This window comes from Schistocerca nitens, chromosome 5, assembly GCF_023898315.1.
Source record: "Schistocerca nitens isolate TAMUIC-IGC-003100 chromosome 5, iqSchNite1.1, whole genome shotgun sequence".
Lineage (NCBI taxonomy): Eukaryota > Metazoa > Arthropoda > Insecta > Orthoptera > Acrididae > Schistocerca > Schistocerca nitens.
Genome location: NC_064618.1, coordinates 448,321,072 through 448,337,948, shown reverse-complemented (window position 1 = coordinate 448,337,948; position 16,877 = coordinate 448,321,072). Strand labels below are relative to the sequence as shown.

At 37.7% G+C, this 16,877-nt stretch overlaps 1 protein-coding gene across 1 annotated transcript; it reads left to right on the top strand.

The window, feature by feature from the left end:
• Positions 1-13,086: 13,086 nt before the first annotated feature.
• Positions 13,087-14,433, top strand: LOC126260519 (uncharacterized). Its single transcript, XM_049957850.1, has 5 exons — positions 13,087-13,210; positions 13,341-13,547; positions 13,603-13,758; positions 13,837-14,057; positions 14,107-14,433. The coding sequence occupies exons 1-5, from the start codon at positions 13,087-13,089 to the stop codon at positions 14,431-14,433; spliced, it is 1,035 nt and encodes a 344-aa protein (XP_049813807.1).
• Positions 14,434-16,877: the final 2,444 nt, after the last annotated feature.

Sequence of the window (16,877 nt, the reverse complement as noted above, 5' to 3'; positions counted from 1 at the left end):
CAGAAACCCCTCCCCATCGCTCCGTATCGGAATTGTTTTTCATAACTGCGTACCGCCCAGTGACCAAATTGGGCGATATTTTGCTATTTAAGCTACTAATGATAGAATATTGAGTAAATTTTTGGAAGAAATGAATCTATCGCATGATATTGTTGTTGATCGATGCGATTTTTGGGCTACACCGACAAATACACCTGTGTTTTTATGGACTTATTTTAAGTTAATGTTATTTGTAACGATATTTACCGCTCCATTGCCTTGTAAAATACTGATATATTGCAACCCCAATTCTATGAACGTCCAAATAATGAATCCAATGCTAACATTAAACTGCTATAGATAGGTAATGAGGCTGTTGTAGTAGTGCTTACATATTTCTAACTTACTGTAATACTAGCGGATGAATCGAAATATGTTTCCCTCCCATTTATTACTACAGACTATCTGTAACTAGAAACTATCACAATGGCATACAGCACAAAACAAGAAATGATACTACTTACATTAAATTCAACTGCAAGTAAAAACCGAACTGATTAACAAAATAACTGAGCACAATAAAAAGATGGACAAATGGTCTTGGCTAAAATAAGGATGGGAGATAAATGATGGTACTATGAATTATAGATAGTTTAAATCCATCACTGGTCTTGCTGACTATCGACAGAGCATATCACTTTTTCCCCATACGATCGAAAATTAAAATATCTTCCAATTTCACCTAGGTCGTGTGTAATTTCATTTGGGTTATAGGAGGAGTCTGGACCCCACCGACCCCCTCTTTGGCTATAGCCATGCCACATCACAGTAGCTAGCTCCTGCATACAATCCACAATCTATGCAATGCTTGGTCTCACAAATCACTAAGTTTATATCGCTAACTTTTTGGTTACATATATTAAGTTTAAAATCCCACTGCTGCAGATAATTAATGGTAGCTTGTTCTTGTAGTTCCAGAAGCTGCGAAAGTGTATCTACTGACCATTATTTTACTTTTTTCCAGTAATAAAATGAAAACACACTGAAATCGAATGGAGTACAGCAGCAATTACTCAACGATAATTGCGATAGAATGCTTGTGCTTCGAAATACTGTCACCAGCGAGCAGTGGTAGAAGAAAAGTTGCCCAACAGAGTATAACCAAGTTGTAGTTTTTTCGGTATGACGAAAGTTCTGTCTCTTTAAGTTGCTCTTCTAAAAACAGGGAGTTCACACATACAACTGCAGTATACCACTAGATGTGGCGACACTTCTGTTGCGTGTGTGGACCTGGCTTTAAAGTCCATGTCATGTGGGAAGGCAGTCCAGTTTTCAGTCGTTCTTGCTAGACAGCGAGAATATCTTTCCTCAGGAAATGTTGCTTTTGTATCGCCTGGAAGCATAGAAAATGCAAGAAACTTGTAACACAAATATTTGGTTTTGACAATGATACTTTAAAGTTCTCCGTGTTTTAAATGTATGCAAGTGGTGATACCTGACATCACAAAAACTTATTACAATTACGAATGAGAAAATTGGCTTCAAAGATAGCCCTTCATCAATACAAAGAATTGTAAGAGGTTGGGTTCAAATGTCTTAAGAAGAGCGTTTTTAATAGAAAAGAGTGATCTAGGAGCAAACTAACCACGTGTTTTTTAGAGATACATGGTACATGAGAAGGAGGTAGATCAACAGCATATTACCTTGATGAAACATGGTTCAATCAGCATCATTCCTGGAATACATGCTGGAAAATGAGTGATGGTAATGACAATTTGAATGTCCCCATAGAAAAAGATTCTTGGATAATTATTCTACATGCTGGCTCTTCTTGTGATTTTTATCATGAGAGTAAACTTGTATTTAGGAGTAAGAAAAACAGCAGTGACTACCAATCGGAACTGAACGCTATCTGTTTCACGGAACAACACACAGTGGCTTCAGAGTTGGTCACTGTAATATACCATGTCAGTTACCAGTCAGTTGTTACAGAGAAAACACCCTGTGTAAACACCAGGAAAGCAGATATTATGCAATGGCTTAAAAATAAAAATGTTCTACACTGCATAAACCAAGCTCATGGCAAATTCCTGCCACTCGTTAGTTCACACAAGTCATGTGACTGAATGGACATAACTGATCTTCTTGCACGTGAATGAGATCACACAGTTTGCCACGTACCCACATATCACTGTCAGTATAACCTGATGAAATTAATTTGGGCATAAGTTAAAGGCAATGAGGTAAGGAAAAAAGCATTGAAGATAACAGCCACTGTACTGCTTGTGCATGAAGCAATAAACAACATCCCCCTCCAGCATGGGCACACCGTGTGCACCATGCTGAAAAGATTCAGGAAAAAGACTTTGATAGAGAGGTGAAGATGGAATATACATCATGAACCTATCACCGTAAATTTGCAGGCAGATGGTTTGGACACAGATGACGCTATTGCGATAGAGACTTTGGTTTCAAGACTCGTGGTTTAAAAAATGTATTTGTCAACATATTAATTGCATATGGAACTTTGTAACCTTTATTCATTAGAAGCTTGTATTCTATGAAGTATGCAGACTATATAATGTTCAACATAAAGAAGTAAAGTTTCTCCTAGTGTGTTTTATGCTCCAATAACTCACGAGAATTCAGGCAGATAAATTCTGGAAATATTCCAATAGTTCTACGAGTAAACCCCTGTTACTTTCAAAGCACGTTTTGGAAAATGCCTTAAAATGATGGGGAGATGACCTGTCGAGATATTGGTGGTTTTCGACGTTATCAGTTAGCATTCACTCGACGTTATCGACACAAATGGTAAATTGCTTGCTTGTTCAATGTATCATAAATGCAGCCTCTCACAGTTACGTAGAATGAGTCATTTTAGACTCATAGTGCTCGTTAACAGCGAAAAGTATGACAACATACTGAACATTTACAAGACAGTCTCTTGCAATCTTTGCTACCAGCAATTTTTTTAATGCAGAGTGATTTACACTCAACTACAGTCAAACACACTCGCACACACTTTTTTAAAAAATTCTATGGGTTAGAGGCAGTTGTCATGTATACATGCAGTTTATGTTTGAAGTTAATTTGGTTATGTATCACATTTTTACTTATAACACAGTCCAAACTGCAACCAGTTTCGATGCCCTTGTTATTAGGCAATAGCCATTTTAAGATAAAACTGTACCTGACGTCTTTGCAAAGCTGTGTCAGCTATTCTCGCCTTCTGATGTCACATGGGCTATATCTGTTAAGCAGTGGACACAATGTGATCAAGATGTGAAGTACGATTCCTTTCATGTAGATGATCGATCGAAATTGGTTTTAAAATTTGTTAGTTCCCCTCGTAGATTTGAACGTACAACACGATGTACTGTAGGTAAATGAACATGATTGTTGTCCACAGCAACATAGTTCAGCGATGCGGAGTTTGTTTGCTCACACTCTACTGCCATGCATGTGCAGACCTCATCCCCTCCATACTCCGTGTGTCTGTATAGTGATGACTCTCACTTTTATATTCACAATTTATAGTCTAACGAAATCAGTGCTAGGAAAAAGTTGTGGATCAAGGTTTTACGAAATACAACACACCCTTCAAGTACAGTACAATATGTTCAGAGCGTTTTCATTTCGATGCCCACAAATTATTGTTATTTACTGGAGCAGCAATTCAGAAAATAAAGAAAACTCTTTTAACATAACAAGTAGCACAGGGCAGAATATTCTTATATGCACAAAAATTTCTTCAGGAGCCAAACTTTAGCCTTAAGCAGTGAAATAGTCATCTGAATAACATGATAAATGCCTTTCAGAAGAAGTACATAAATGAAGAATGTTTAAGTATGTAACAGTGTATGCACTGTATATTCTGTTAATTTTATGAAATGTGGTTCAGTTCCGAGGTCTTTTGCTTCAACATTTAACTTTTATTCTACAAGTGCATATGATTATACACACACATACATACACACACACAGGGTGTCCATAAAGTCCCTTTACAACTGGAAAATTTTATTACAATGGCAGTTGCTGAAATATTTTAACAAAATTTCTTTCATTGTAATCACTGTTTACTAAAGTTTTTATATATGCTAAAATTTTGTGTTTCAGATACTCTGTTGATGGAAGGAACCGAACCTCTACAAAATGGCAATTCATCAAGAGAAGGCACAATATATGTCCTGATTTAATGACACAAAATCGGATGTTCAGACTCAACGAAACTTTAGAACGAAGTATGGAAGAGATCCATCATCGCGCCCTCCAATCCGTGCATGGCGCAAAAATTTATGGAGACAGGGACAGTGTTGGATAAAGGGAGGAGTGAGCGACCAGGAGCATCCGAGGAAAACATCGATCACGTTTTAAAAGTCTTCACTCGTTCACCTACACAGTCCATCTGCACTGTTGCCAGACAGTTGCAATTACCACGTTCAACTATGCATAAGGTCCTCCACAAGAACTAACGTGTGTATGCAACTGTTACAGACACTTTAGGCAAATGAGAAGCCAAAACGGACAGAGTTTGCACTCAGCATGCTACAACGCCTTTCGGAGGATGAAGCGTTCCTCAAGCGAAATTGTTTCAGTGACGAGGCAACTTTTCATGTTTCTGGGACGTTAAACAGACGCAGTGTGAGAATCTGGGGATCTGAACACGCCCATGTGACTAGAGAGCTTAACTGGGATAGATGGCTCTGAGCACTATGGGACTTAACATCTGTGGTCATCAGTCCCCTAGAACTTAGAACTACTTAAACCTAACTAACCTAAGGACATCACACACATCCATGCCCGGGGCAGGATTCGAACCTGCGACCGTAGCGGTCACGTGGTTCCAGACTGAAGCACCTAGAACCGCACGGCCACACCGGCCGGCTAACCGGGATAGTCCAAAAGTGAATGTGTGGTGTGGAATCATGTGCAACCAAATAATTGGTCCATTTTTTTCAATAAATCAACCATTACTGCAGATGTTTACCTAGAACTTCTGACCGAATATGTAGCACCACAACTGACTGACTTACAAACAACTACTGTTTTCCAACAAGATGGTGCACCACCACAATGGGAACTGCGTGTTTATTCTTCTTTGGATTTGGGTAGAGGTATGTATCACCAGACTCGAGAAAACTGATCTGCCATATGTGTAATACCTAAACAACCAGCTCCCAACATCATATCCTTTTATTTTTTTCGTTATTAATTTGTATGATGATTTCTTTTCCTCTTTAGTAATAAGAAATTTGTACATTGCCTCAAAAGACAGCGAAGATATGCTTTTAAAATTGTCTTTGTAAGTTGTAACAGAAGAACAATGTCTGGAGAATATTCAATTTTTTTAACATACTTTGTTTCAGTCTCGCTTGAGAGCACTTATGTTTAAGACCTCACATAAAAGGGACGTGTAATTTTTACTCTTGTGTACAATTTGTGTAGTAAATGGTATGTTTGTATAAAACTGCAAGATAATATATATATTAAAAATCAGCATAGCCACAAGAATATTTTTATTTATTACGCCAAAGTATTCCAAGATTTGTTCATAAGCATGCCTTTTGCCTGCAATCATAAGAAGAGGCAGTAATTTCTTTCATCCTGCAACGCATTTTAAATATTTATGTGCTAATCATCAAGATTTAGTGGATGGACTGCATTATCAACAACTACAAAAAAATTAGAGGTAAATTAATGATATCAATGCAACCTACTATAGTGCATGTAAAATTAGTTGCGACTTTTGACAGTTCAGTGCGGAACATACTGGAAACCAAGATGGCCGCCGAGTAAGTGACGCCAGAAACCATTTCCAGAAAGTTAAGTGATTTAGACAGGAATATAATTTAGTTTAACGCCGACAACAAATTAAATACGTGCATTAGTGTATCGTTTAATCTTGCCATTAAAGGTTTGACTTTTCTTTGCGTATTTTTTCAGAAAACACGAAAAGATCGTAACTTCGCGAAGTCGCGCTTAGGCTTAAATTTTGTAAACGTGTTTGTTTATTGTTTCACGGTAATTTAACTAGTTTCTTGGTAACAAATAAGTAAACTACCGTACATAGCGTGTAACTTCATTGTTTTAATACAGATTTCAGAAAAACAGCGTAACCTTATATCAGAAACTTGCCTATATACATTTGTTTATAGGCCTAATTCTCGTAACGTTTTTGGAGAATCAAAGTTAAAGTACCTCGTTTAATTGTCCTTTTTTTCATTCAATCGAGTGAAATATATAATAAATAGCGTATACCTTCATTGTTTTAATACAGATCTCAGAAAAACAGCGGAATTTTAAGTCAGAAACTTGCTTATATACATTTGTGAATAGGCTTAATTCTTGTAACGTCTTTTTTGATTTTCGGTAATTTAATTGATTTATTCTAGCTAAAGTATTATTTTTGCCACGAGTGAGAAGTGCCTGACTTGCCGTAGAATTGTTAGTTCTGGGGTTTGGTGTGATGGATGTAGTAGTTTTTTTCACTGGGGGGATTGCAGTGGCGTGGGTGTTGGGAAGGTGGATCAGGCTCATCAGTGGTTATGTAGGATTTGCAGCAGAGATAGGAAGATAGTGGAACAGGAGGGGAAAATTGCTGCCCTTCAGGCTGAGCTAGATCAGGCTAGGGAAGATCTGGACAGGTTAAGGAGGGAGAAGGGCAAAGAGAGGTGGGAAGTGGCAACAGGTAGCAGAAGGAACAGGCCTAGAACTAAGTCTGACAGTTTTGTGGTGAATGTCAAAAATAAGTTTGACCTGTTGCTTCAGTTAGAAACTGATGAGCCTCAAGCAGAGGTAGGTGTAGACAGGACACAACAAACTTTCAATAGGAAATTGAAAAAGAATGTAGGAAAGTCATCGAAAAGGAAGAAAGTTTTGTTGTTAGGCAGTTCTCATGCCAGAGGTGTAGGCCAACTTCTGCAGGAGGAATTAGGACCAGAATACCAGGTCACAAATTTTTTCAAACCAAGTGCTAGTCTGGATCAGGTGACAGAGGATTTAGGTTCACTCTGTAAAGGATTCACCAGGGAAGACACCGTGGTTATTGTGGGAGGGCCAGGGAACAGCATCGACAGAGATCCTGGGTACAGTATAGAGTGTGACCTGGTAAAGATTGTGTCGGCATCGAGACACACCAATGTTGAATTTGTATCTGTCCTGAGACGCCATGACCGGCCTCATTTGAACTCTTCTGTTGGGAGAGTTAATTTGGAGTTGGAACGGCTGCTTGGGTCGGGTGCGGGGGCTCATATTGGTGTGGTTCCTGTTGATTATCTCAGTAGGTGGGACTATACCAGGCATGGCCTACATCTCAACAGGAAAGGGAAGGGGAAACTGGCTGGGGTAATAGCAGGAAATTTAAGGGGGGGAGGCACTGCCATGAATGGTAAAATACCAGTGGTTACAGGTATTGGAGCAGCACCTTTTTTAGGATAGGTAAGATAGAAAGATGTCAAGTTCTACGAGAGGTCAGGATTGAAACAAATCTTCAGTTTAGGAAAGAAATTAAACAGCACAATTCTAGCACATTGGATCAACAATCACAGCTATCAATTATAAATTTTCACCAATCGCCAGAAATTTTATCTCCACCAAGTTGTATCTCAGTCCTAGGTAATTGCATTGATGAATTAAAGTCACCCAACCCAGTTGACATAATCTGCCTCTCTGAACACTGTGTGACCACTGGTATAGGAACTAGGCCTAAGCACAATGAGAAACTCAGACAGGAGAGTACTGCAAATGTTAGAATAAGGAAAGGTTCTCATAAAAGTATAATTAAAAATAATGTAAGTATATTTCATCAAAATATTTGGAGTTTAAAGAATAAAGTAGATGAGCTTCTGGTTTGTTTAGAAGATTTAGAAGCTGAGAATGAAATAGATATACTATGCCTGTCTGAGCATCACATTGTTACTGATATGGATAAGGTAAATGTAAGTGGATATAAGCTCTCTGCACATGTAATGAGAGAAAATATGGAGAAAGGAGGAGTTGCCATATATGTCAAAAGTTATCATTGTGCAAAAAGTATAGAAACAAAAAAGTTTTGTGTAGAGAAACATATAGAAGCATGTGCCTGTGAGCTTAAATTAAATAAAGACACATTTATAATTGTAACTGTATATAGGTCCTCATCAGGAAATTTTCATCTATTTCTGAAAAATTTGGACTCCTTGTTGTGCTATCTGTCAGACAGGGGGAAGCAAATTATTATTTGTGGGGACTTCAATGTAGATTCTCTGAAAGAGGGTAATAGGAAAAATGACCTTGAAGTATTACTCGGTTCTTTCAATTTGACACCCGTTATTGATTTTCCTACTCGGGTGGTAAAGGATAGCAGCTCACTGCTAGATAACTTCTTTATAGACCAAGATAAGTTTAACCAGATAAATGCTCAGCCTGTTGAGAATGGTCTTTCTGATCATGGTGCACTGCTAGTTATAATATATGACATAGCTCCATTCAGCAATGCTCAACAGTCCTCCAAAGTAGTACGTTCAGTCAACGATTTAACAATTGCAAATTTCAGGGAAAGCCTACAGCAGTTAGACTGGGATGAGGTGTACCGTGAACCTGATGCCAATTTAAAATATAATTTATTTCATGACATTTTTGTAAATGCGTTTGAAAACTGCTTCCCCAAGAAAATAGTTAAATATACTCGTAAGAAACCTTGTAACAAACCATGGCTTACTAAGGGTATAAAAATATCTTGTAACCGGTTAGGGAAATGTATCTGACAGCAAGAAAGAGTAGTGACCCAGAAACTATCAAAAATTATAAAAACTACTGTATTATATTAAGAAAAGTTATTAAAAAATCCAGGAGTATGTGTATCATGTCTGAAATCAGCAACTCTGATAATAAAATTAAAACAATTTGGAATATTATTAAAAGAGAAACAGGTCAACCAAGAGCAGAGGAAGACAGTATTACCATCAAATTGAATGAAAACTTTACGAACAAAAAGTCAGAAGTTGAAAATATTTTTAATAATCATTTTCTAAATGTTGTGGATATAGTAGGATCCAGGCGTTCATTAGAAGATGCTAGGCTGTTAATGGAAGAGGCCATACCTATGCAATTTGATACAATTGAAATCTCACCCACTTCTCCCTCTGAAATTAGGAAAATAATAAACTTGCTTAAAAGCAAAAACTCACATGGAATTGATGGCATTTCCAGCAAAATACTAAAAGCTTGTTCTCAACAGATAAGTAAGATTCTCAGCCACCTGTGTAATAGCTCTCTGGAACAGGGCATTTTCCCTGATAGACTGAAATATGCTATTGTTATACCTTTGCATAAAAAGGGGGATAGATCTGATGTCAACAATTACCATCCAATCTCCCTTCTAACAGCTTTATCCAAAATTTTTGAGAAAGTAATGTATTCAAGAGTAGCTTCACATATCTGTAAAAATGAAGTACTAACAAAATGTCAGTTTGGTTTCCAGAAAGGTTTTTCAACAGAAAATGCCATATATGCTTTCACCAGTCAAATTTTGAATGATCTGAATAACCGAACACCACCCATTGGGATTTTTTGTGATCTCTCAAAGGCTTTTGATTGTGTAAATCATGAAATTCTGCTAGACAAGCTCAAGTATTGTGGCATGAGTGGGACAGTGCACAAATGGTTTAATTCGTACCTAACTGGAAGAGTGCAGAAAGTAGAAATAAGTAGTTCTCGTAACATGCAAAGATCAGCACATTCCTCAAACTGGGGAACTATCAAGAATGGGGTTCCACAAGGGTCAGTCTTGGGTCCTTTGTTGTTCTTATTATATATTAATGACTTGCCATTCTATATTCATGAAGAGGAAAAGTTAGTTCTCTTTGCTGATGATACAAGTATAGTAATCACACCTGACAAACAAGAATTAACTGATGAAATTGTCAATACTGTCTTTCAGAAAATTACTAAGTGGTTCCTTGTAAACGGACTCTCACTGAATTTTGATAAGACACAGTACATACAGTTCCGTACAGTGAATGGTATGACGCCATTAATAAATATAGACCTTAATCAGAAGCATATAGCTAAGGTAGAATATTGCAAATTTTTAGGTGTGTCCATTGATGAGAGATTAAATTGGAAGAAACACATTGATGATCTGCTGAAACGTTTGAGTTCAGCTACTTATGCAATAAGGGTCATTGCAAATTTTGGTGATAAACATCTTAGTAAATTAGCTTACTACGCCTATTTTCACTCATTGCTTTCATATGGCATCATATTTTGGGGTAATTCATCACTGAGGAATAAAGTATTTATTGCACAAAAGCGTGTAATCAGAATAATAGCTGGAGTCCACCCAAGATCATCCTGCAGACATTTATTTAAGGATCTAGGGATATTCACAGTAGCTTCTCAGTATATATACTCTCTTATGAAATTTGTTATTAACAACCAAACCCAATTCAAAAGTAATAGCAGTGTGCATAACTACAATACTAGGAGAAAGGATGATCTTCACTATTCAAGATGAAATCTAACTTTGGCACAGAAAGGGGTGAATTATACTGGCACTAAAGTCTTTGGTCACTTACCAAATAGTATCAAAAGTCTGACAGATAACCAACAAGTATTTAAGAAGAAATTAAAAGAATTTCTGAATGACAACTCCTTCTACTCCATAGAGGAATTTTTAGATATAAATTAAGAAAAAAAATATTAAAAAAAAATTAAAAAGTAAAAATAAAAAATAAAGAAAAACAAAAAAACACAATAAAATAAAGTTGTTATATTAACTTACGTATGTTGTTAAATTAACCTTATTATGTCATGTATTGGAAAATTCGACTCGTTCCACATCATTACGAAATATCGTATTCATGATCCATGGAATTAGTATTAATCTAATCTAATCTAATCTAATCAAGTGGGAGGAAGCGTAGTTGCCAGGGTGAGCAGGTGACTGCATGACCAGCAAGCCGCGCAAGCTGGCCGATCTGCAATCTTTCTCAAACTATTTAAAAGAATCTATTGGATAAAAACATCTGAATGTTGCACAAATGGTTCAAATGGCTCTAAGCACTATGGGACTTAACATCTGAGGTCATCAGTCCCCTAGAACTTAGAACCACTTAAACCTAACTAACCTAAGGACATCACACACATCCATGCCCGAGGGAGGATTCGAACCTGCGACCGTAGCAACAGCGCGGTTCCGGACTGAAGCACCTAGAACCGCTCGGCCACAGCGGCCAGCATTGTCGCAGATCTTACACGTTAATTCGTTAGCTTCATGATAAACTGCGTTGCATTTCGTTATTGCTCGTAGTTGTAATATTTCCATCTTAGGTAAACTACTGCAAGTTTGCAGTGAAACTTAAGGGCCACTATGAATTTGTTTCGTGCATGTTAGGTCATATAATGTAGAGAACATATTGAATTATTGTTTAAACTTGGAGGGATCTCTCTGCAGTCTCGAGAAAATTGAGTGTATGTAAACCACTCCGTCATGAAAGCACGCCCGCATCTCGTGGTCGTGCGGTAGCGTTCTCGCTTCCCACGCCCGGGTTCCCGGGTTCGATTCCCGGCGGGGTCAGGGATTTTCTCTGCCTCGTGATGGCTGGGTGTTGTGTGATGTCCTTAGGTTAGTTAGGTTTAAGTAGTTCTAAGTTCTAGGGGACTGATGACCATAGATGTTAAGTCCCATAGTGCTCAGAGCCATTTGAACCATGAAAGCACGTGCCAGCGAAATAGCCAGAAAGAAATAGTCATAAACCCCACGTATCTCATAAACCGTTCGCGGTATCGAAACAAGATTTTGGCAAATGATAGCACACAAAGAGCAGAATATTTTGCTGTTATGACTATTGTCCGAAACTTTAATATCCGCCGCGATAGTCAAGCAACTACAGATTTTTTCCAGTGCAATAATGTAATTTTAAAGGACCATCAATAGCTGGTGAAAAGAGAATTGCTGTGGGTTTTGTGACAATATAAGTGAAGAAGTTCCACGTTTATTTTATTCTGAGAATGGGCTGTTTCGTAAGTTGTTGCCCTGACGTGCCTTCATTACTAGTTTAATAACACACTATTTCATGATTCTATCGCAATTTAAATTGCATTGGAATGTTAGTGATAGAAACATTTCTAAACTATGGTGTGTTTTGGCAAAAGAAGCATATTTTAACGTGGAAACAAGAGAAGTTACGTATTGCTCAGAACTCGTCATAGTCGTTTGTGAATCCATCTCTCCTCAACTACTTTCTTGGTATGGCTGACAACTCGAGACCTGTGGTGTAACATTTCCAATGGCTTCTTCTTTCAGCATTTTAGCTTCACTGAGCTTATTCTCAGTCGGGTTTAAATTAGCGTGATACGGACGAAGGCTGATTAAACTAAGTCCTTTAGCGTCAGCCAGTTTGTCGACCTGATACCGTGGGGTTTTTGGCTTGTACAGCACTTCACTTCCATTAACTTCGCCTTATACATGCTGTGTTCAACTTTATCCAATGGGACATTTCTTTGTATCCGGAACCAAATATCCGCTTTCATCCACTGCATTGTTGTAGCTTTATCTGTACCATCAGAGTAGTACGGTACAATGCCCATAATTATTGTCGAATTCGGAGGAATATTTTGCTGCAGCACATTATTTTCACAGCCAGTGGATGTGTTCCTGAACGTCCACTTTTATTGTGAATCTTGTGTTTTCAGACGTGCTGCACTGATGTTATTAATGCAACGCCAACACGAAACACTCGTTCACAATACCTGACGACTGCAGAGAACTTCAACGCCATAAAATATCACTATGCAACGAGACGTAATGTACGCAGGTGCATCTGATGAGCGGCACCACGTCGTACAGTTTACCCACAACTTGACTGTTAAAATAAAAGAAAAAAAATTCCTTGAGGTCTATGTTTATGTGCTGCTCCATGACTCTGCTGTCAATATCTTTATTCTTTGCCTTTGTATAACTTCTGTGTTTTTTTCAGTAAATGTGTTTTTTCGTATACTGGGTGTAATTATAAAGTTAATAAAATGTTTTCTTGCCTTTAAAATAATATTTTTCATCAGGTTATGGGCAAACATAGTTTGATTAAAACAATATTTGAAATAAGCCTATGTCTGTAAAGAAACATGATTGCTAGCGGCGATTATAAGGTCAGCATTGATAAGCTTGAAGGACCTGAGGACTGGGCCAAATGGAAATGGCATATTTCTATGGTGCTGTGTTCATATGGACTAGAAGATATTATTAACGGTACGCGTGAACGTGTAAGAGTTGCCGCAAGATGCGACAAGTGCACAAAAAGAAACGCATGTGGAATGGCACAAGGACGACGCAAAGGCAGCAAGCCTTACAGCAATTGCACTAAGTAAACCTGTTGCAGAACTCGTCTTAACGTGCAAGAATGCTAAAGAAATCTTGGACAAATTACGCGCCCGATTTGAACGTAGCAGTACTCAGCGTTTGAATATGTTGATTGAAACATTTTTCCGTGTTAAACGTGATGAAACGGAAGATATTAGTGCACATGTGGCCAAACTGCAAAAGTTATTTGTGGACCTGAACGATGAATTAGCAAAACATGAAGAAAGTACGCTATCTCAAAGAATCTTAAATGGTCGAATTTTGTCTACACTGGGAAAAAGACTACGATAAATTTAAGGATCTCTGGGATACGATACCGACAGAAAAGCAAAGCTTGAATTTATTAATTGAAAAACTCTGTACTATTGAACTGCGTGAACAAGACATTAATGGAAGGGCAGCTTTCGTCGTTTCTAAAACAAGAAAACGGCAAACAAGTAGGCCTAATCAGCAAGTAAAGATGACGAAGTCACAATTAAAATAGAAGTTTCCGTGTAATATATGCAAACAATTAGGTCATTGGGCAGCAGAGTGTCCACAGAACACTCTTGACAGCAATAAGAGAAAAGAGAAGAAGCGAGAAAGTGAACACGCTGCATTTACTTCATACGCCATGGGTGTGTGTACCCGTAATCACAGTGACCCAAATAAATGGTATTGCGGCAGTGGCGCTACAAATCATATAACTCCCAAAGAACAGTATTTTGTTTCGTATAGTGAATTTGATGCTCCTCAAGTAATTTCACTGGGAAAACAAGATGTCAAAATGTGTGGGTACGCTCAAGGAACAGTTTACATCCAAATTCGACGAAACAATAAATGGTACAATGTTAGAATGGACAATTGTTTTGTACGTCCCTGATGCAAGTGCTAATCTGTTCTCTGTGAGAGCCATTGCCTGCAGAGGCTACAGTACTAATTTTAGTTATAATAATGTCTGTGTTCGAAAACAAGTCAATGGCAATATTGTTATGACAGGTTATGTGAAAAATGGACTTTATGTGTTGAACATGTGTGTTGTTAGAAATGGAAAAATGAATCAAGTGAACTTGATGACTTCATCCGAAACATTGCAAGTGTACCATGAAAGGTTTGGTTCAAAATGGCTCTGAGCACTATGGGACTCAACATCTTAGGTCATAAGTCCCCTAGAACTTAGAACTACTTAAACCTAACTAACCTAAGGACATCACACACACCCATGCCCGAGGCAGGATTCGAACCTGCGACCGTAGCAGTCCCGCGGTTCCGGACTGCAGCGCCAGAACCGCACGGCCACTGCGGCCGGCTGAAAGGTTTGGTCATCAAAATAAACAACACGTGAAGAATATTTTAAAAGGAATGAATATTAATGTGGAAGATGCCAATAGTGAATTTTGTGACGGCTGTGCGGTTGGAAAGATGCATAGGCTGGCATTCAAAACAGGAACAATACGCTCTACCAGTACTGGTGAATTAATCCACGCGGATGTCAATGGACCAATGAGCACCAAATCTTTTGGAGGTAAGCATAGGCTGCTATGTTCACATTAACAAACAATTCCGTTCCAAGTTTGATGATAAGGCAGTTTTTGGACGACTTGTTGGATATGTTAATGACAGGAATGGGTTTAGAGTTTGGATTCCATCTAAAAGAAAAGTGGTGTTGAGTCACAATGTGAAATTATTTGTGATTTACATAGTGATCATGTTGAATTTGAAGTCCCTCAGGAAAAATTTAATGATCCGAATTCATCTAAAGATGACAATGTAAATCTCCTAGGCTGTACACTTCTGGAGGAAGCCAGACTCAAGAGTCGAGTGAATCTGATGAAAATAAAGAATTAACAGAATTTCTAAAAGCAGAAGCTCTTCTAATGAAGAGAAACAGAAGAATAAAAGACAACAAAGAAAACCCACCTGGATGGAAAGTGGTGAATTTTGTATGGCAACAAAAGTTGATGCACTTTAATACAAAGATCCAAACTGTTTTTCAGAATATTGCTGTCAAACGAGAAGGAAGAATGACATGCAAGAGGAAAAGCAATAATTTCACGATTTTTTTTTCTTTTGGAGGAAGTGTTAAAATAAAAGAAAAAAAAAATCCTTGAGGTCTATGTTTATGTGCTGCTCCATGACTGCTGTTAATATCTTTATTCTTTGCTTTTGTATAACTTCTGTGTTTTTTTCAGTAAATGTGTTTTTTCGTATATTGGGTGTAATTATAAAGTTAATAAAATGTTTTCTTGCCTTTAAAATAATATTTTTCATCATTGACAACAGGGACTCTTTACCAACCGAACTGCTGGCGGCGTGGTAGGGAAAGCTGGCTCGCCATTGGTGTTACCTTCGCAACGGCGTCACGTCCCCGCCGCTGAGCCAAACGTCAAAAGTCGCAACTAATTTTAAACGCACTATAGTGACTTCTATTACATATATATGTCTAATAATCGAACAATTGAGTTTTGCTAAGCATCAATTTTTTTGCAAAATCAAATATTGTAAAAAATCTCCTGGGCAGAATAAGAAAAATTACCCTGTATACATTATTCACGTTTGTGACTTCATCATTAATACATTGCACTGTATTTTTCTTATGCTACGAGGAAGACTGTTCATGGCACCAATTTAGTTTCAACAAGAGTTCAGGTTTTAATTCCAGTACTGCAAGTACTAATTATCTCTCATTACGTAAATTTCGTGCCAATTCATACAATTTGTGTTAACTGTTGGGCTGTCTCCCAGCATGGTTATTCCAAAAACGACCCACAGACTAACACAATTGGTGACCAATTTTCCGGGACAAAGTCATAGCTAAACATGAACAGACTTTTTATAGCGAATGTTAGATGAACATATGCAAAAATTTTGTCATTACTGTGTAAAAGAAAAAGTAATTTTTGTCTATTTTCTTATTGCATGAATACGAGTTTAACAAAAGCCATATTACATGGAAACGAGGAGCATAATATAAAAAACGAGGAGCAGAGAATTAAAACGACCAATTTAACCACGAACGGGAGACGGAAGTGTGCTGCTTCACTAGGCAGAGAAGGTAGGAAATTTACGCAATAGCTTGCATGATTTCGCTTAGTAGCGCCTCACTTATCGTAGTTAGCTTCCTTTTCTGTTTCTTCACCATTTCCCTAGTCGAAAATTTATCAAGCGAATGGACTCAAAAGTAATATCAAAGTTTGACTCATCAGTATAGTGTAAATTATTACGAAAATTTCAATCATTTGTCTCGCAATACTTTTCGCGAAATTGACAGCAATTTATCGAAACGCGATTTCACAGGAAACTGCAAGTTCCAGGTGCAAGATTTTTTTTACATAAAACTTTTTCTACTGGTTTTTATTAATTTTTTGGTAATTACTGGCACGACAAAATGGCTGACCAAAAATTACCCATTGCTGATTGTAATACAGAAGGTGCAATCGGCCAAAATGAAAGTGATTTGCACGAACAGATGAACGAAACGGAACGCCAACAGCGCAGCTAGCAGAAAACCGACATAAATCAGAGATAGTTACCACAGATGTAACAAATGACAGCACAGATACGCAGAAAAACTGGA

Excerpts from the sequence above, each read along its gene's own strand:
- LOC126260519 (XM_049957850.1), top strand. The coding sequence starts at position 13,087 with ATGATTGCTAGCGGCGATTATAAGGTCAGCATTGATAAGCTTGAAGGA. Across the intron at positions 13,548-13,602 it reads ATTAGCAAAACATGAAGAAA|ACTACGATAAATTTAAGGAT; the intron begins GTACGCTATCTC and ends ACTGGGAAAAAG. Across the intron at positions 13,759-13,836 it reads AACAAGAAAACGGCAAACAA|GTCATTGGGCAGCAGAGTGT; the intron begins GTAGGCCTAATC and ends GCAAACAATTAG.